The sequence below is a fragment of the Desmodus rotundus genome, chromosome 6 (assembly GCF_022682495.2).
Source record: "Desmodus rotundus isolate HL8 chromosome 6, HLdesRot8A.1, whole genome shotgun sequence".
NCBI classification, from domain to species: Eukaryota; Metazoa; Chordata; class Mammalia; order Chiroptera; family Phyllostomidae; genus Desmodus; species Desmodus rotundus.
Window position 1 is genome coordinate 80,489,641 of NC_071392.1, and position 21,209 is coordinate 80,510,849.

General features: G+C 40.8%; 1 protein-coding gene and 1 pseudogene across 1 annotated transcript in view; one reads left to right on the forward strand and one right to left on the reverse strand.

Moving 5' to 3' along the window:
- Positions 1-21,209, forward strand: part of NUP205 (nucleoporin 205) — a 66,615-nt gene that overhangs the window by 22,593 nt on the left and 22,813 nt on the right. Inside the window, exons 13-27 of the mRNA XM_053926373.1 lie at positions 1,047-1,229; positions 2,613-2,663; positions 3,274-3,483; positions 6,377-6,476; positions 6,882-7,019; positions 7,870-8,059; positions 8,799-8,919; positions 10,322-10,403; positions 10,699-10,863; positions 11,181-11,305; positions 16,249-16,363; positions 18,520-18,669; positions 19,299-19,370; positions 19,675-19,832; positions 20,392-20,472. Of these exons, the coding sequence (XP_053782348.1) occupies positions 1,047-1,229; positions 2,613-2,663; positions 3,274-3,483; positions 6,377-6,476; positions 6,882-7,019; positions 7,870-8,059; positions 8,799-8,919; positions 10,322-10,403; positions 10,699-10,863; positions 11,181-11,305; positions 16,249-16,363; positions 18,520-18,669; positions 19,299-19,370; positions 19,675-19,832; positions 20,392-20,472 (1,941 nt within the window). The remainder of the gene's footprint in view (positions 1-1,046; positions 1,230-2,612; positions 2,664-3,273; positions 3,484-6,376; positions 6,477-6,881; positions 7,020-7,869; positions 8,060-8,798; positions 8,920-10,321; positions 10,404-10,698; positions 10,864-11,180; positions 11,306-16,248; positions 16,364-18,519; positions 18,670-19,298; positions 19,371-19,674; positions 19,833-20,391; positions 20,473-21,209) is intronic.
- On the reverse strand, positions 12,339-14,326 carry LOC112299762 (peptidyl-prolyl cis-trans isomerase D-like; annotated as a pseudogene).

The window sequence follows — 21,209 nt, forward strand, 5'->3', positions numbered from 1 at the left end:
AATGCTTAACATTATTAAACGTCAAAACAGAGTTAGTTATTTCTTATTGAATTAAAATGGAATATTTGCTGCCATATATGTCTCCATTTTTTATCTGTAAAGGACAAGTATATATTCATTTATGTATTATATTACAGTAGACTATGTTATTGGGTTGGCCAAAACATCTGTTAACATTTTTTTCTCTAAAAGATACATTTTTCATTTTTACCAGTAACTTTATTGATTTGGATATTTTGAGCATGTCGGCTATCTCCTGCTATTGGCTTCTAGTGGGTAGAGGCCCAGGTGCTGCTAAACATCTTCTAGTGCATGAGACAGCCCCACGGGAAGGAATTATTTGGCCACAATGTCAATAGTACCAAGAAACTTCACAAACCACCTTGACACCTTCGATCAGTCACAGCACCTTCTCCATACACTGCACACATCTTTGCGTTTCAGTTGCGTTTTTTACCTTTCTTGAAATAATAGTATGCTGAAAATGTTGCATATCTTTTTCCATCTTCGGTATTAAAATTAATTGGCTGCACAAAAATTCACTGATTTTGATAAGTTTTTTTTTAATGCACACTGATATGACAGCTGTCAGAATCAGTCTAATAAAATTGTTTCAAATGAAGTTAAAGACAACTAAACACTACTAGAGCCATCTTATGGGAAAAGACTATAAACGAACTTTTTGGCTAATGCAGTACATTGTTGAAGAAAGGATATAAAGTGCCTAGGGAAGATTTACACGACCCTGGCAGACCGTTTATTTCTGCACGTATCGTTTCCACGCTCAGGGCCGTGAAACTAATTTTACTAAGGCTGTTTCTCCGCAGTTCTTTACCTCGACTGAGCTAGTGATCTGATTTGCTTCACTGGTAGACTTCAAGCAGAAGCCACACTTAAAGATAAGATAAGCCGCTTATCTTTATTGTTGCATGTATTAAATAGCCTATGAATACTCAGCAGGTAAGTGCTATTTAGATGATTGCTGGCCATTTCTCTTAGCTTTTAAAAATGGGAAGTCTCTTGTTCATTTCGTGCTCATTGCCCAGAGTGAAAACGCTCGCCTGGCGCTCTGCGAACATCCTCAGTGGACCCCCGTGGTGGTGATCCTGGGGCTCCTGCAGTGCAGCATCCCCCCGGTGCTGAAAGCCGAACTGCTGCGGACACTGGCGGCTTTTGGCAAATCGCCTGAAATCGCTGCTCTCCTCTGGCAGTCACTGGAATACACTCAGGTAGTGTTACAAGCGCCTTTATTTACCTTATTACAGTTTGGAAAGTGAGTCTTGATAATATACAAGCAAGAGCACCCAATTTAAAACTTACATACCGTGAGCTTCCCAATGACAAGTTTTACCTTTTTGGTCCTGAGCATTTTAGAGGCTGGTAGGTTTGGGTTTGCCTCTTGGAGCGGTGACAGTGTCACCAGGTTCCCGGAGACTGGTTCCTCCCGGAAGACTTAGTAGTTTTTCAGTGTGGGACAAGGGTGAACGACAGAATTCCTCAGCTCTGTCTTCGAGACCAGGGTGATCCAGGTAAGCCTTCGCAAGCCGTCTGCACTCATCAAGTGTGGGGAATTACCCATTTTTCTTTCCTGCTTCTTCCTTCTGTGCACTTCCTGCCCAGTGCCGGAAGAGTGAGCAGCTACCACCTTTTCTTTCTCTAGAGGTAAGCCCTATTGGAGTATTTCTTTCAAGGCATCGTTTTTCTATATGTGGTAAGAGGAAGAGGAAAATAAGAATGTATTATGTAGAGGTATGTATAGGAAAATGGTTGGGGGACTGTTTGTCTTACAGTAATACAGCATAAGGGGGCCTGTGATTCTAACACATTATTCCCAGAAGCAGCTGTTTTGAAGCAGTCAAATATTCTAATTACGTTCTAGCGTATGTGTCCCGAGGGCGGCAGTGATACTTCATGAAAACAAGAACTAAGGGAGTTGTTATGTGCTGAGAGGCCCGGTCACTTCGGTTTAGTATGGATACTTGATTTTTTCACTCACGAGTGTCTCGGGACTTGCCGGCCAGCGTCCTAAGTGCTTGGTGTCTCTTTAGACCTGAGATGTGGTGCGATTGGGTTTAGACAGTTCTGTCCTTAGCGCGAGACTGTTTTTGTTCTTCTTTTAAGCAGACTATTAGTTTCCCATCTAATAGTGTATTCTCAACTTGTGAGAGAGTTAAGTTGCACAGCAGTGAATAGATTGTATGGCCCTAGCAAGGTCGGGACAGGACATCTTAACGCAGAACTTCCGCCCACGGAAGAAGCCTGTTCTTGACGAATGTACTTCTTGGTTTCCTGGTACCAACAGGAGGGCTGGTTCTAAAACAGACCAGTGTTTAGAACACTGGTGAGATTTCAACCCGTAAGAGGAAATTTGCTGAAAACACATCTTGTGTGCACTTGGAAATGACCAGTTTTCCGAAGCCCAGGTGATTGGCAGTTCCACCAGCCCTGACACAATTGCTAATGAGAGACCACAGAGACCTGTCAGTCGTCAGTTCTGATGGCCATTGTAGGATTTGTGGGTGTGGTGGGGAAGACGGTGACTGTTGTATCGCAAAGCCACTACTTGTTGGTGATGAGGAATGCTCCTAACATCTCATTTTTGTTATCTTAAGATACTGCAGACCGTGAGGGTTCCAAGCCAGAGGCATGCTATTGGTATAGAGGTAAATTTTTCCTTTTAGTTCAAATGCTGTATTTATACATTCACATGATAGAAGGACTAAGAATTATTCTTACTCTATTAAGTTTCTATAATTTTCAAATTTAATGTATTTTCATTTGAAGGGCTTGCTGAAACTTTTTATGAAAGGAACCAAAGTACTTTGGCTTTCGGAGCTGGAGAAGGGTGTCACGTGGCAGCCATCCAGGCTGAAAGTTTAGTCTGAACGCCATTTAATGACCTTACCTGGGTCAAGCTGAGGAGGGACTTTGTTTCTTTTCTCCTCTGCCTGCGCTCCCTCTCTCTTTTATACAGAAACATTTGAGACTTCTATTTTTAATTCACAGTTGGGAACAGTATGTGTGAATTTGAAGTTCTTTCCTCTCATTGATCTAGATTCATATAATACTTTGTATCGCTGCTTGGTCTTTTGGTTAAGATCAAGTGTATAATACTTTTGTGATTTTTTTCTTTAAATGAATTATGGTAATAATCTGTTACGTGTTTTTGGTGTGATACTATAGCAATATTAATGAGTTAATATCTGCAAAGTGCTTTGCACCTTATAGCTGATATTTTTATGTTATCAAATGTTCTTTATTTTCCTTTGGAAGGTTGAACTAAATGAAATAGAATCCCGGTGTGAAGAATACCCATTGACACGGGCCTTCTGCCAGCTTATTAGTACCCTGGTGGAGAGCTCATTTCCTTCTAATCTGGGTGCTGGACTGCGGCCCCCTGGCTTTGACCCTTATTTGCAGTTCCTTAGAGATTCTGTGTTTCTCCGATTCCGCACAAGAGCTTACCGGAGACCTGCTGAAAAGGTTATGTTCAGAGAAGAGCTTTTTTCTCCTTACTGATTTATTGTTGCTTTTTCTATTAACGGTATAAAATGCTGCAAATTCATTTTCGCTTTTACAAGTTAGTAAGCTTCAGTCTTAATGCTGAAATGTTTATGGTCTGATTACTTTATGTGCATTAAAAAATAATTTTGGGCATTAAAACCAAAGCACTGACTTTTAGTGGTCAGTAATTTAATTGATGTGCATTCATAGTCATTCAGATCCTTAATGAACAAACTTTGACCAAAATGGGACCAAGAATATGACACCCTGTTCAGTTGGAAACACACTGTCCTTTTTTAGGATAATTTCGGTTAGGGCTCTAAATGAGTTTAAACCTGCACCAGTTTCTGTCAGTTAGTGGTACTTCTGGGTAGTGGCGTCTGGCTTAGTGGGAGAGCCAGCTGTAGCCCATGTCGGTGAGTCTGCCGGGGACGAAGGCTGAGGGAGCACCGACACTGTTTGTTCTGGTTGCAACACGTTCAGAGCTGCGCCCGTCATACTTACGTAATTCCAGCGTCACTGCGAGGCAGCACTGTTAATATTCCCATTTTACAGGTGGAGGCTTAGCAAGGATAAGGAACTTGCCTAAAGTCCAGGACCAGGATTTGAACCTAGGACTCTGATTTCAGATCCAGGCATAACCACTATGTAAGAGGCCCTTCCAGGTTCTGGCGTCATTCACTGTAGTTTAGAATACTGTTTATTGCCACACAGAGCACCCTAAGATGTATCTTGTAGGGACGTTTCTGCCTTATGTTTATAGTTTGCTGTTCTTGAACCTTTTAGGTTTACTTGTTGTATTAATGATTATAAGAACAAGTTTATGCTCATTTGGGACAGTTTGCGAAAATACAGAAAAATATAAGGAATTATATCATTCATAATCTTGTTGCTGAAGGAAAGATAACTACTTTTAATCTTTATCCTATGTGTATGTACTTAAATTGAGATCATTAGTTACGTTATTAGTTTGTATCCTTTTTGGCCACTGAACATAATGAAGATTTTTTTTATGTATTAAAGATTATTTGAAAACAGTCTTTTTAATGACTGCATAACCATTACTTGTATCTAGCATAGTTTAGTTATGCATTGCTTTATCATTGATTATATTTGTTTCTAAATTAGTCCCAAGTAGCTGACGTTCATTTTTGTGTCAATTGTTTTATAATTTTTGCTTCTCGTGTAGTAAAAATAAACACTGAGGGGGTACACATTTTATTTGGGCTCTGGAATTACCTTGGTAACATACTTCCTTATTGGGTAAAACAATAATAGCAACCATGCCTCATTCCTGAAAGTTACTTCAGATAAAATGCCCTGATATTTTTTGCATTTGTTTGAAATATCTTATTTTCCTTTTCTTAAAAAGGTCCTTATGACCTAAGTGTTAGAGCTGCGGTCAGCCTGGCTCTTCCCAGGTGTTGCTGCTTCCCGCCCACGCAGGTCTGCATTTCAGTGCCGCTGCTCTCCCTGCCATTCATTTCAGTGCCCGCCCCGCCCACGCGTTCACCCCAAGAATTTCCCCTCCGTTCTGTGACTGTTGCACTTGAGCATCTGCTTCAGACGTAGCTTAGAGCAGTGCGTTTTAGAACATTGGCTCGTCACAAGAACAGTGCTTTGCACCGAGGCAAGTAACCACTGTGCAGTGTCAGAGGCAGCGTATATATTTGTCAGTCCCCAAACCTATTATTGTATTATATGGTGATACGCCTTTTTTATTATAATAAGTGATCTTGAAAATTTTGAAAAAGGGAAAAGTGAATTTTTAAATAGTAGTTAAAAAAAATCAGCTCTGGCTAGTGTGGCTCAGTGGATTGAACACTGGCTTGCAAACCGGAAGGGTCGCCGGTTTGATCCCTGGTCAGGGCACAGGCCTGGGTTGCTGGCCAGATCCCTAGTTGGGGGCGTGAGGGAGGCAACCAGTCAATGTTTCTCTCACACATAGATGTTTCTCTCCCTCTCTTTCTCCCTCCCTTCCTCTCTAAAAATAAATAAAATTTTTAAAAACAAAAAAATCCTGCTATAGTCCCAGTTCCCAAACTCAGCCTTAGTAAAAGCATGTGCAGTGAAAACAGTGATTTTAAAATAACAATTAAAAATAATCTGTGTACAATTACCAAACTTAACCTTTTAAAAATTCTGTGTCATGAATTTTTAAAATGAAGTTTTAATTTTACTATCTGTACTGTTGTAGATATTTATTTTTCTTTTGGCATAAATACTTTTTGTTACATAGTTTTTAAAAACATTTTTAAGAAAGATAATACTGGGTTCTTTGGGGGCAAGCTTGCCAGTGGTTATGTCTTTTTAATGTCTTTGGCTCGAGACCCAGGGTAGAACACTGGTCTGCAGTTGAAGTCCAGGGCTTGACCTCCCGCACGTTTGCTGCCAGGCTCTCTGGTCTTGGGGAAACCATTCATGCTGCGAGCATCACTGACTCACCTGGGAAGTAAGGGTGGCTAGAACAGGTGATTTCTCAGATCCTGTTCAGCTGAGATTCTTAGAGGGAATTTGAACTATGTGACACTTTGGAAAATTGTCCAAATCTGATGTTGAATTCTAAATGGACTATGACTGGACCCTTAGGTGCTTTAGATTTGCTAATGAAGCGCAAATATCTGCTGCCGAAACATTTCTTTAGGAGTGAGGCTTTTACGAATGTTTTACCTTGAAAAACTTGCCAGTTCATTGTCATTTAGCGACATAAAGCAAAATGAATTGGCATTTGTATATTGCTTAGAAGAAATTAATAAAGTAGATGGACTTCACTCATTTCTGGAGAAAAGTGGGGTCGGGGGAAGGAAAAGCCTAGCCTGGCTCTCTCCTTGGACTGTTTCACTGTTACTGAGATATTTGTATCTTTCTATAGTGGGAAGTTGCTGAAGTTGTTTTGGAGGTGTTTTACAAATTGCTCAGAGATTATGAGCCTCAACTTGAAGATTTTGTAGACCAGTTTGTGGAGCTACAAGGTAACTAATTCGGTCACTTTCAAACAAGGTGTCAGCTACTTACAAAACTTTATAAATTATGTATTATATGTAATATGTATTATTTCTGTTTATAAATTAAACTAGAATTTAATCTTTTTTGTTCTTAGCAAGACAAAATAAAGTAAAATTTACTTACTGGAAGACGAAGGTTGCCTTACAGATTCTTTAGTGAGTTAACGTATAATAGGAGACTGATTGCTGTATTCAGATCAGCCTTTTGGGGAATCACCACTGTGTAGTTTGTGTATTGTCTCTGAATTAAAACTTTGCCTGTATCTGTTTAGGTGCCATTTAATTGATAAGTCTCATACATTTCTTGTAAATCAAAGGTGTATGAAAAAATAGTAATTCACTATCTTTTGGACTATGTCATGCTCTGTTTAGGAGAAGAAATCATCGCCTATAAGCCACCAGGATTCAGTCTGATGTATCACCTTCTAAATGAGTCGCCGATGCTGGAGCTTGCGCTTAGTCTGCTGGAAGAAGGCGTTAAGCAGCTGGACACCTATGCCCCTTTCCCTGGTATGTGCCTGAATGTCTTTATGTCTTGAAAACAGCTTTGATATTTTCATCTTTTGTTATCTGAGGGTTGGAAATAATCAAATTATCTCTGAAGTTCTTTTTCACTGTAAGATTCTCTCTATCTATAGTAGCGTTTTCAGGGAGTCATACAGTGAGAGGTATGTATTAATGCATTTAATCTGTATGAAAGCCCCGTGGTAGATATTATTATATCCAGCTAACAAATAAGGAAAGTAATGCACAAGGAGGTTTCACATCTTTCCCCAGAAAGTGCCAGGGCTGTGATTTGAACGTCCGTAGTTTGGCTTCGGAGCCCATGAATTTTAAATTTGAATGATGGGATTATAAATGATCCATGTTTATATTTTTAGCTTTTTTATTTTCTAAATTTTCCACGATGAGCACATATTACTCCAACAGTTTTTCAGCCTCATCACTGTTGACGTTTTGGGCCGAATAATTTTAGTTGTGGGGCTGTCTTGTGCAGTGTAGTCCTTTACTCACTAGACGCTTGTAGCGCTTGGCCAGTTGTGACAGCCAAGTGTGTTTCTAGACATTGCCAATGTCTTCTGGGGCCAAAATACTCTCCCCTGCCCCTGCCGCATCTGAGAACCATTGCTGTAACTAATTAGGGAAAATTACAGGAAAAATGACTAGAAGCCACTGCATAAAAGTCATCCGAGTCACAGAAATTACCGTGACTTGCATGGGTGAGCAGTTTTGTGAGGTTGCGGCTAAAACTTTGAGAACTTGAGGGCCTTTTGAATCTAGAACTTGTCTTTTATCTTGTTTTCCTAAGACGTGACTGCGAGGTTCTAAGATTCGCACGATTTCGTTTTTGGGGCTACAGGGAAGAAACACCTGGAGAAAGCAGTGCAGCATTGCCTTGCGCTTCTCAATCTTGCTCTGCAGAAGGAGAACCTCTTCATGGATCTTTTGAGAGAGAGCCAGCTGGCTCTGATAGTGTCTCCTTTAGAACAGCTTCTGCAGGGAATCAATCCCAGAACGAAGAAGGCTGATAATGTGGTGAATATTGCCAGGTAAGTTACAGGCGTAGGTGGAAAAGACGACGTGAGTCAGCTGGGCATTCTGGCTTTGCTTTCCAAGTCTGGTCAGATCCCTCATGCGCCTGCCACCTTTTTTTTTTTTTGTTTTTTTTTGCCTCATTTTGTTCTTGCTTTGTCTAGTTCCTGTGGTTTTAATTCCATTACAGTTTCTCTTTCTTCTTCCTAATTATTTTACATCCTAAGCATTTCCAGGTATGAAATGATACAATCCTAATGGTGTGCGTCTCCAGTAGGGAAACTGGATGTGTGAGGACAGGACGGGGAGCAAACTTTTCACTGGGTGTATCCTAGCTTCCGGTGGCTTGCTGGCAGTGTCTGGTGTCGCAGGACCTGTAGAAGCATCCCCCTGGTCTCTGCCGTCCGCTTTCCATGGCTTTCTCCCTGTGTGTCAGCGTCCAGACCTCCCCTTTCTATGAGGACACCAGTCACTGGATCAGGGCTCTCCCTGGTGGCTTTATCTTAACTCGATTGACTGCCTCGCCACAGACCTCATTTCCAAGTCTCTGTGGGTTCACACATCGACACAGGAATTTCAGAAGTACACGATTCAGCCCATAAGAGGCTGCATGTAGTTAGAAGGGGAGAGCGTTGTCTAATTCACCCAAAAGTGCAGTATGGGTAGGAGAAGCCCTGCTTCTAAATGTTCTTTGTTGAGAATGGTGAGAAGCCAAGTCTCATCACAGTATTCCTCAAATGTTTTCTTGTTTTAAAGATACCTGTATCACGGCAATACTAATCCAGAATTGGCTTTTGAAAGTGCCAAGATCCTCTGCTGTATCTCTTGCAACACCAATATTCAGATAAAATTGGTTGGAGATTTCACACATGACCAGGTAACTGATTTTGTGGTGGTTAATTTTTGGTGCATTCTGAGTCCATATGGAAATCACAGTGTCTATGGAAGAATCTTATTTTTGGAGAAATTCTCCAAGAGTAAGTGCATTTATGTATGTTGGGTGAAAACCTACTTGTGTAAGGGGCTGTGATTTATATTTGAAGAAAATAACAAATAAATACCACATCGATACAACATACACTGTAGTGGTGATGATACTATCTATACTATTATATGTGACTGTAACGTCTACTGAGACAGTTGTTACTGTAAGCGCATTGAAGTGATTAGGTTGTGAGTGTAACTTGTTTGTTTTTTGCTTCTGTTGTTTCCTCCTCTGTTCTCAGTGATCCTCTGCAATGCTGGGTGTATCTCACTGTTGTGAGTTGTCTCCTTCTGTGGCTTTCCGATAACTCCCATTTGTGTCACTTAATTTGGTATTACACTATAGAGAGTTTTTAGATATTTCTCTGTTAATCTAGTTTATAATCTGTCTTTGCTGAACAGCTGCAACTGGAACTTGCTGTCTTTTTCTCTTTGTGTACATTTCCGCCATTGTATCTTCATGTTGGATCACTGTGTTAGCTAGCATTCCGATACAGGGGCATTTTGGGTGGGGCAGATCTTTTTTGTGTTTGTAGCTGTCCGTCATGTTGCTGGACTCAGCATCTCGGGTCCCCAGCCACTATGTGTCACTAGTAACTTATAGCTGTGACAACCCAAAATGCTGTCACTCGTTTCTATGGGCCTTCTGGAGTGGTGGTGCCCTCCAGGTTGAGAACCACTATTCATAGGAAAATACAGATAGCTAATTGGGTTTTTGGGTGAAGTTCACGAACACTGTGTGATAATCAGGGGATGGTGAAGACGAAGCTTTTCCGTTCACTGGCATTCATTTGAGTGTGAGTTGTTACCAATTTTAACACCCTGTAAGGAGATTGAGTGGTGTCTCATCTCTCAGCCCGGAAGTATAAAACTAGTGATATGTAGTGCATTTCTAAAGATGAGAATTTTAGACATAAGATGAGAATTTTATATTTTAGTTAAGATTCCGTAGCATTTAGTATATAACGAAGAGTCATAAAACAGCAATTTAATGATACTTCAAAAAACAAACAAACTTAGTTTCATTCTTTGGGAAAGACAATTAGGGAAGCAAGTTTTGAAACCAATAAATGAAAATTTTATTTCTTTAATTATTTTTATAGAGAGCTAACTTACGGCAATTGAAGGAACTGAGTGTTCTATTAAAAATGTAACTAAAACCTAAATTCTTCACTTGGTGCAGGTTTGCCTTTTTTTCTTCATAGGCAAATGTTTATATATGTCATATGTACTATAGTTTCTCTGATATTTAGGAACTTTTTAGAACTTATTTTTTTATCTTTGTGTGACTTCAGAGTATAAGTCAGAAGCTGATGGCCGGATTTGTGGAGTGTTTGGATAGTGAAGATACAGAAGAATTTATACGTCTGGAAGAGGGTACGTCTTAGGTTAACATGTGTGTTTTTGCCTTTACGGAAACACCTGGCACACAGGAAACCGTTACCTGTCCAGTGGTGACTGATGTGAGAGAACTTAGAGGGTTTGCTAGCCTGAATGTACAGGCTTTGGGAAACCTCTTACTAAATCTGAACTCAGCGTGATGGCTGAGTAACGGTAAACTGAAACCCCGGCGAGAAGATAGAGGTTTGGAATAAAAGTCTTATATTTGTAAATTTGACTTATGTTGACTTGTTACCGTTTTATAATTTTGTTTTGTGGTTTTCACGTTAAGGCTCAGAACTTGAAAAGAAACTAGCCGGAATCCGTCATGAAACAAGAATCCACATCTTGAACCTTCTCATCACCTCCCTGGAGCGCAGCCCACCCAGCCTCGCTCTCTACCTGCTGGGCTTCGAACTGAAAAAACCTGTCAGCACCACGAACCTGCAAGACCCAGGTATCGCCGTAAGACACGTACACATTTATTTCCCCCCTCATGTCGGTGGCCGAACAGCCACTCATTGAATGCGGGGCTCCTGGGATGACTCCCTGAAGGAGGTAAGTAATGCAGTGCGATGGGTCAGTCTTTGGGACTGACAGTTGGGATGGACGCATGAGCCTTAGACAGTAAGTATTTATCACCTTTTTGTACCAATTTCGTAAGGCTGTTACAGCAGAGCAGATGATTAAGGAACTTAACTTCTGTAAAGGTATTTTCAGATTTTCAGTGCAGACATTTCAAAAGAAAGTTGAACTCCCTTTGGTTTCACGCAGGAGTGTTAGGTTGCCCTCGGACGTGCCTTCATGCCATCCTGAACATCCTGGAGAAGGGGACCGAAGGGAGGACGGGCCCTGTGGCGGTGAGAGAGTCTCCTCAGCTCGCCGAGCTGTGTTACCAGGTATACGGCAGGCCGCACGCGGTAGCATTTAATAGAAGACACGTAGCTAGAGGCTTGGATACGCACAGCAGTGAAAGTGTAACAGTAGGACCTGTCCTCCACTTAGGGATAAAAGTCGTAACACACAAGCTCCACAGTCCTATAGATCTGCAGGTCCTGTGTGTTGATCACTTGACAAATGAGGGAAATTGGTTTTTTGAGGTGGATTTCGACCAGGTGGTGTAGAAACTGTCCAAGGATGCTGTGTTTCAGGTTGCTTCTTTGTGGGGAAGAGGACAGTGGGTTTGGGTCAGCGGACTTCTGGTCCCCCTCTCTGCCGCTTGCTAGCTGAGTCGCCTGGGGCATGCCGTGAAGCTTCTCTGCGCTCTGTGATCTGTGAGGTGGATGTTGTTGGACTTACGTGAGAATGTAAGGATGTGAGTGAAAGCACTTTTTAAGAACCATGTAAATTATGCAGCCCTATAGCTATATGTAAGGTGGTAGAAAGTCAAATTAGTATAAAGTTTAAACTATAATGAGAACTTTTGTTTTACTTGTGTTTTATACTTGTGTTTATTTTTTATTTTATTCCTTCCATGAGTATTTTAAGAACTAGGCTTTGTAAGATGCAACTGGTTTCTCAATTTAAATTTCACCCTGATTCACATTTTCATGGTAAGAAATACATCATTAACTTCTACTGACAGGTATTTTTGTTGTTTTTCTGCTTTTCTTTTCGTAATTCTTTACTATTTTCTTCTGTCCTCTGGCTGTCCAAACAGTCTTTACTGTAAGTGCTAAAGCTAGGTGTTACTTTGAATCAAAATTAAGTCTTCCTTAATGGGGGAACAAACTTGATGTACATTTATTTCGCACACTGTTGTAGAATTTGACGTACATGGAGAAGCAATGGGTAAGCTTAATCATCTAAGCTAAGGGGGTTAGGCAGGTGAGGTAAGAGACTGAAGCCAGATTGAAGACAAAGGTGGGAAGAGAGGGGAGAGGAGAATTTGATACACTGGGGAGTGCTTGCCCTGCTCTCAGCCCCTGCTAATTTTTATGACGTCGGAATGCAGGTCCTGATTTGCCAGATCCTCTGATTTTAAAACACTGTACTGACCAAAACATACCAGCAGTCTGTGATTTTGCTACTAAAAATGTGGTCCAACATCAGCATCACCACCTGGGGGCTTGTTAATGCAGAAGCTCGGCCTGCTCCAGACCTGCTGAGTCAGAATCTGCATGTTACCAAGCACCGCTCCATTGTTAATGAAAGAGGCTTTCTTCACCTGTAGCTTTATGCTTCAGAGAAAGATTCAAACCTCTAAAAAGAGCTTGTTTGTTTAAATAAATCTGTTTGTAGCAAAGTGAAATAACTTGGGCCTTATTGATACCTTCATCATCCAACAGTACAAGAAGTAAGAAGTCGAGACTGAGCCTTGTGTGTTTGCGCTCTCTCTCTTTTACTTTGTAATACTTTATTAACAGTGAACCCATATCAGTATTTCTAAACTGTAAACAACAGGGAGCTGAAGTGTCAAGGAAAGCAATTAGGGATCATATATAATAGACAACATCCCTTAAATTTTCTTATTGCCTGTGTACCGTCAAGGTGTAATATTTAAGCAAAGTGGAATTCCTTAGTAAGCAAACATTTTTGTATGTGCTGCCTTCTGTATGTTTTTGTGCCTTTGTCTTTTGTTCGACATTCAGCAATTCTGCCTGGATAGCTCTCTCTTCTGGTGCTATCTCCTGAGCTTTCTTAAGGTCAGCCAATGCTGGGCGGTCTGTGTTCCTTTAGTCCTTGCCGTCCCTGCTCTGTGGTGCAGTGCTTTGGTATTTGATGGGTCTATTTGAGGAGCCTCCAGATAACTGTTAATCAATAACGGTTTGACAATTTGACATCTTCAGTTTACAAGCAATTTTAACTGTGCAGCCCAAAGATACAGGTTGCAGCTTAGATCCATCTGCTTTCTCAATAACATCCTTTGAACCTTCCACATACCTTAAAACTGTTGTGTATGTTTTAATGGCCATCTTCCAGTTCTGGGATTGAAAAGAGTATTTCCAATTTTTAAAAGTCTTTTGTTATTAACAACATTTTATCTACATCTTTTAAATCCGTGTCTCCATTTTCGGGGAAATCTGGATGACTGTCATCAGAACCATCTTTTCTATGTAAATTAGTGAATTACATAAATTCCCTTTTGGGACTATTCCTCAGTCGTCCCCTTCAGTTCTCCACCTTCTGCAATAACGCACAATTTGGCAGGTTTTCCACTTTCCACTTTCACATTTTCCAGAATCCTTGCCACACCCATTCCTTTAATTCCTTGGCCAAATACCACGTTTCCCATGGGAATGAGGAGTCGGAACTGCCGTGGCAAAGAACGGAGAGCTGTTGATCCTGCAGCCCGCGTTCGCCATGCTCAGTAAACCCTCCTGGTTGTACTTCTCGTAGGAATTCACATCTTCAAACTTCTCCCCGTGAACACTTCTCCACCTGCCCCATTCTGGTTCGAGAGGTTCCTATCCAGAATCTTAAGTTTCTTAATAATTCTATGGAACAGGCATCCTTTGAAATGGAGAGATTTTCCAGTGGTTAGGCTAATGCCTTTTTCTCCGGTACACAATGTACAAAAATTTTCTGCAGTTTTGGGTACAATATCTACAAACAGTTCTAAGACAATTTGACCAACCCGCTTGCCTTCCATGTGCACTTCAAAGAAGACTTGGAGGTTGCTGGGATTGGAGGGCTTAGCTTGGGGGGACAGGTGTGACATTGCCATTTGCAGATGTATTTGGAAGTGGGTTCGGAGCACCTCCTGGCTGCTGGCAGCTGAAACCCGAGAGCGGCCCTTGGTGAAGAGCAGGTGGTTGTGCTGTTGTTTTTAAGGATGGAGAATTTTCCTCCCTCGTCTTGGAAACTAGGAGGGATGCTGGGCACATGCTTGTAGAATGTCTGCGGTGCCGTGGGAACGCGTGTTTTGTGTCCTCCTCCATGTAGCAGTTTTTCCCACAACTTTGAGGATCTGTGCTTGTGTCTTCTTCACTGGGCATCTGATGCAAATGACTGATTTTTGTTTTGTTTTGAGAAGTTCGAATTAATCAGATTTTTGTTTGTCTGCAGAGCATTAAATCATTGTCAAGGCTGTTTGAAAGATAAGCGTACAACTGCAGCAGAACTACTAAGTTCTACTTTGTGTTACCGTATATTCTACCTTGTGTATACATACTGTTTGTTTGGTTAGTCTCAGTAGACACACAGTTTTGGGGGGGGTGGTTTCCCCCTCAGTGTATAAACTTTCTATGCAGCTTCAATGTAACTTACATTTTTGTTGTTTCTAGTTTTTTTTCCTCTGCTTTATATTTTTAAAAATATTTTTTTAGATAGGGTTTGCAGTCAGTTGTTAATTTGTTTTGTATATTTACAGTGAACGCTGAATTGGCAAATATCGAACCATTGCTCCTAGGGAAGACATAGGGTCAGCATCTTGCCAGCCTCTGCTCTCAACATTTTCAACAATTAATGAATACATAACTTTGCTTTATGTGTGTTTCTGTTTATAGACACTATTTCATATATTATGTAATATTTCTATCATTAATTAATTAACCTTAATTTACATATACAATTAATTAATTAACTACCATTGAACTCATGGCCAGTGGCCCTACAGCTCATGCCTGAAGGAAGGGAAAACAATACCCATGTTTTCTCCGGAAGGCACATGGCAGCCTTCTTGCCCTCAGGAACACCACCCAGCATCCCAGCACTAGGCTTAGGGACCGTGTCAGCCAGTGACAGCACTAAGAAAAAGCACAAAAATGGCGCAGTGACGCCCGGGGAGGAGGACTCTTGTTCTCGGTGTGAAGCGGGACGGCAGAGCCTTCCCCGGTTCAGTCTCGGCGGAGCGCATCGAACTGGGCCACCCCAGTTTTTTGCTGCTTGGTGCCTTTCTGTGAATGACTGCAAAACCACGCCAGTTTTGATTTTGGAGTTACAAGTACATTTTAGCATGTAGACGAGTTTGCAAGTACGAACTCTGCCAATAATGAGGATAGACTGTATTGGGTCAAAGGATGCGAATAGTTTAATAGTTAAGATTTTGATTTGGAAGTCATTGCAACAATTATAGTGGGTGTTAAGTGGTGCTTCGTACATGGAAGGAATTTAATAAACATTTATAAAATGAATTACTCATGAATGAAAATTTTCACTACCATTTTGCCAAATACTGGGATTTGCTTTTTACATTTTAAAATTTTGCTGATTTTCATTGGAGTCCTGTCTTACTGCCTTTATTTTTTTTAAATTACTGCAAAGGGTGGACATTTTTCTTTGATTACTGGCTATTTTTGTTTTTTCTCATGTAAAATGTGTTTTGCCATTTTATCTACTTGTCTCTCTTGATGACATTCACATATCTCATGGAGATCTGTGTATTATAGCTGTTCACATTTTCTTATATTTGATATAAAAGCATTTATTCCTAATTATTATTTTTTGTTAAATTTTTATTTAGAGTTTATATTTGTAATTTAGTTCAATCTGTAGATTTTTATAATTCTTCAATTCCTTCAATTCTGGTAAATCTTTCTTCCTGAGGTTGGGATTAAAGTAACTGTGGTTTGCAGAAGTTACTTCCAAGTAATTTGGTACTAATAATGGTTAAAATATTAAAACTTGTTAATTAGCTGTATGTGTATATGTTAATAAATATATGGAGGGTGATTTCAAGGTTAGTCCTGGAGTAATGACTTCATCGCTCTTATATTTTAACGTATCTTCTTGAGTGAAGGTGCTAAGGACTGTTTATAATGCTCAGCTTCTAAGCTTTATGTTTGTGTTTATCCAGTTTGCTTGTGTTGTTGATGGGCCTTAGTGTCCCCTTAGTAGACTTGAGTATCTTAAGATGTATAACAACAACACTGACTCGGGGACTTTCTTGTTCCACTTGAAGGTGATCTATCAGTTATGCGCCTGCTCCGACACGTCCGGCCCTACTCTGCGGTACTTGAGAACCAGCCAGGACTTCTTATTTTCTCAGTTGCAACATTTACCTTTTTCTAACAAAGGTAGGACATCATTTTTCCTTAAAACAAATCAGTCAAGTCCATGTGGAGTGGGTTTACTCATGTAATGTTTGCGGGTTGTGGTTACTGTTGTGGGATTCTGTTCTCTTTTTGTTACTAGCTTGGCACTTCAGGTTGCTTTTGTAACTTGTGCTAGACGATGTTTTAGCTGCCAGCACGAGATGATTTTAAAGCAGTCTGTCAAAGATGGAATCTGATCACTTTCCTAACAAAATTTTTAAATTGTGTTGAAGGAGAAGAAAATTCTGGAAACTTAGGGGTTTTTTTTTTTGAGTAAAATTGTTTTATAAAAATCTCTGTTTTATGTTACTTTCTTGTGTATATATTGAAACTATATTAGGTCTTGAAATGAAAAATAGAAAACTAATTATGGTGGAAACCACTTATAACTTAGTTTATTGACCTGACCAACACAATTATCCCAGGCTACCCACATTTTACAGGGTTCTACATTATATAATTTTCTTTTTGATCAGTCTTTAACACTTTTTTTGAATTCATGTTATATCCAGACAGTGGGGATCTGTTGAGTTTTTAAAAATTTACTTTGTATCATCTTTATGTTTCAGGAAATCCAGGCTCACGGATTTCACAACAAATTTTCATTACTAGTAATTACCAGTAGAGCGATGGTGTGAGAGACCCTTGGGAATTACCCACTGGCAAAAAATTTTTCACTTTATTTTCATAAGTGTATTGTATTGTTAGTACTGAGATTTTTTATATATAAGAAGTTCTTTTGCCCTGGCTGGTGTAGCTCAGGGGATTGAGCACGGGTCTCTGAACCAAAGGGTCGCCAGTTCGATTCCCAGTCAGGGCACATGCCTGGGTTGTGGGCCAGGTCCCCAGCATGGGGCACGCAAGAGGCAACCACACGCTGTTTCTCTCCGTCTCTTTCTCCTTTCTTGCCCCTCTCTCTAAAAATAAATAAATTTTAAAATATTGTTTTAAAAACTTTTTTAAAAGTTTTTTTAAAAACCCTCTTTTATAAAGCCTAATTAGAAAAACAGTTAAGCTTGCCTATTATGATATGTTTTTAAAAAATTGATCCAGCGTTGCCCATTATTATTATTCTAAGTAGTCAGTAGTAGTAGTAGTAGTAGTTAATGGTTAGTAGTAGTAGTAGTATTTGGTGTGTTTTGTTTGTACTGTCACAAGTTAGGACTTCAAAGCCAGGCATATTAAAATAATACTGGGTTCAAAAATTTACATAAGTGATTCCCAACCCTAATTATATGGTGGGTTTTTTTTTTTTAGTTTTAACATGCGCAGAGAGTGACGGGGTGCAGTCCTGCTTGGCGGCTGCTTTTCTCATGGCCACCAGGACTTGCTCAGCTCCCCTCTCTTCCTCTTGGTGTGGGTGTATCCCCCCCACTTTTCTTGATGACCTCTACGGCCCACTTGTCCTTAGAGACCTCGAGTTGCTGCACGGCACTCTGTTCATGAGGGGCTAACCCACACGCCTCTCAGCCGTGTCCCACATGAACTTGCCGTGCGTGGCGAGGTGCCCTTGGCAGCAGTGCCTCAGCTTGCTCCTGCGCTTGGTCACCCTGCGGCCCTTGTTGAGGCCCATGGCCGTGGGGGAGTGCGGAGCCCTGGCTGCCTCTCCCCAGTGGCTGCTGCGGTGGAAGGCCCGCCCCTAGTGACAGGTTACACCAGATGTCCTGGGTTGTCTTAAGGGATGTCCTAAAGTTGTACAATTTAAGTTAATTGTAAGTTTTCAAAATGTGTTTGTTTTGTGAAATAAAAATGAAGCTATGATTGTTTTTAACTTTTAAATATTTTTATATATTTGAGAATTAATTTTTAAGTATTATATTCTGTATTAATGTCAAAATGTGAGGGACTCAGAATTCTGTAGATCAGAGTGATACTAGGCTGGTAATGGAAACTTGATTCTCTTGTTCTTCATTTGCTTTTGCTCATTTTTTATAGATACGCTACCTTATTTTTTCCTCTGTTGGCATCTGTTTTTTTCTTTTTTCATTTTACAGAGTAATATAAATTTTTATGTTGCCAAGTTTCATAAATTATTGACTAAGTTTTGTAGGAAAATATTCGATGAGTTATGGAATTTAGGCCTATTCTGATCTCGTGTTATTTTTCTGGGAAACTAAAGTTACGTATTTGACTTCCAGAATACGAAATATCTATTTTGAACCAAATGTCGTGGCTGATGAAGACTGCCTCAATAGAGCTAAGGGTGACTTCTCTGAATCGCCAGCGGTCACACACCCAGAGGCTCCTGCACCTCTTGCTGGATGACGTGCCCGTGAAGCCGTACTCAGGTGAACCGCGCCTGCGGGCATCGCTGCGTGGTGTTGCCCACTGGTCTGGGTGAATGCAGGCACAGGTCTGGCCCTTGTGCTGAGCTTGCGAGTGTAGGCCAAACAAGTTCTTTCTGCCTTTAGAATTTTTTCCTTAAAACACAAAATTACAGAATTATCCCATAATTGTCATTTTATTATTGTTTGAAGCATCCGTATTTTGCTATAGTCAATTACATAGATTTCAGCTTAACAATAACCCACAACCTTCAGACCAACTAATACATAGAGAGATTTCAAAAGAATTTGTCTCATGGAGCCAGCATGAGCTAAGATATATCAGTGTGTATTACACATGCAAATTAAGCATAAGCTCTTCTAACCAGCTCTGGGACATGATTGGGTCCTGCCTCTTTTGGAGTTCTGATTATCCTCTTTACAATTGTGAAGTGGTTCCCATAGGACAGAAAGAATTAGAGGAATGCTGTTGGTAAGTCCTCATCATCTTTGCATTTTAATTATCTGTTTGCAGAGGGCTCTTTGACCTAGAAACAGTGACCTAGAAAGAGAATACTTTGTTTGTTAGTTTCAAATAAATTTTACAAGGATGTTTTTCTTTTTCTGGTCTGTTATTACCGATGCTCCAGCAGATGGTGAAGGAGGAATAGAAGATGAAAATCGGTCTGTCTCTGGGTTCCTTCACTTTGACACTGCTACCAAAGGTGAAGCCCTCTGAATGCACCATTGATAGAGTTTCAAGAGATAACTATCATGCCTGTATCTTCAAATTCTTAACTGGTATAGAAAAGCCACATGAAAGATTATTTGTCATCCAAAAAAATAATGTTGTAACGAGGATGATAGGAAAAAAATATTTTTGCAAATGGATATATTAGATATAAAATCTATTTTATTTTCTAGACTAGTGCCCTCTTGGAACATAGCACTCACTGCCTTGATTGGAATACAGTGGCTTGCTCTTCTCAGTGTCCCAAGTAAAATTGAACTGCTTTTTATTGTTTCTAGTACGTCGAAAAATTTTAAGTATTCTCGACTCGATTGACTTCAGTCAGGAGATCCCGGAGCCTTTGCAGTTGGATTTCTTTGATCGGGTCCAGATCGAACAAGTTATAGCTAACTGTGAACATAAGAATTTACGGGGACAGACGGTCTGCAACGTCAAGGTGAGGATGGGGCTCCAGTGTGTGCAGTACCAGACAGTTCATACTGCTTTATCAGACAAAAGTACAATACACTGATTGTATTCTGACAGGTACTGGTTGAAAGAGGTAGTGATTGCTTTCCGGTAGAGGTGCTGGTGTACTGGACTGTGGTTTTCAGTTTTCAAACAGCTGGGAAATCAAACCGAGTAGACCACACTGCCTGTACCTGTTTGAAAGGTTCCTCATCACCTTTCTCTTTAGTAGTCGTGCCGCCCAGCTGTAACTGGGGGGTGGTTTTAACCATTTACCTTTCCGCCCGGTAAATGGTAATGGCCTCACTAGTGGGAAGAAGATTACCAGGGCATGTGCACTGACTTACTTGCCACAGAGGCTCTTGGGCACCCCCCTCGCATTGAGGGGCGCCTGATGTTTTTGACTAGGAACGGGACTGGGCCACAGGTAGATTTTATGTAAAGGTATCTGAAACTTTTCCCTCCAGGGCAGTTTATACTAATTGCTAGGGGTTACCCTCTCTGTGTCTGAGATGGTCTCATTTTTCTCTCTTTACCCGCCTGCATAGCTTCTTCACAGGGTTCTTGTGGCTGAAGTAAATGCCCTTCAGGGAATGGCAGCCATCGGACAGAGACCTCTGCTGATGGAGGTGAGCCTGCTGAGTGCGCGCTAGCTTTAACCCTTTCGCCACTTGGACTACTTGACGTGCCGGTTCGAAGACGGAACAGTAAATTGACTTGTAGTTCATTATTAGTCAATGACCTAAAAATTAAACTGTAATGGAATCTTTCATTTTTCACTTTATAACTTTTATAAACTGAACTGAAGCTAACGTCTGAATATCACAATCAGTAACACTTTTCCTGCTGGACTAGGTAAGGATGTGCTTCCTGTCCATGTTGCCTATTAGACTTCACTTCCTGCCTGTCAGCGAGGGAAGAGAGTCATTTGTCATCACAAGTGGGGAGTTATGAGTAAGAGGTCAGGTAGCAGAACCACGTATATGGAGACAGAGCTGGCTGGGCCCAAACAAGAGGGAAAGAAATAAAAGACACGTCAGGGAGACATGCTGTGGAACGTGGGTTTTAGGCAACTCTAGTGCTCAGGGATTTAGCCGACGTAGATAGTTGTGAGGAGAAAGAAGCCTGGGTTAAAAAGCTGGTGTCTGTTCGTGTTCCACCTCTGCTCCCTGCCTCACACACACAGAGCCATACAGATTACTTTTCACTTTTCATGGCACCGGCCACCAGGATAACACGGGAAGTTGTCTGCTGGCTGCCATACGCAGGGACGGTAGGTTTCCAAAATGTCAACGCTTTCAGATTAGCTGACAGTGAAGGAATAGGAACCTGTCGGTAAAAGGCTCCACTTGCCACGTGTTAACCT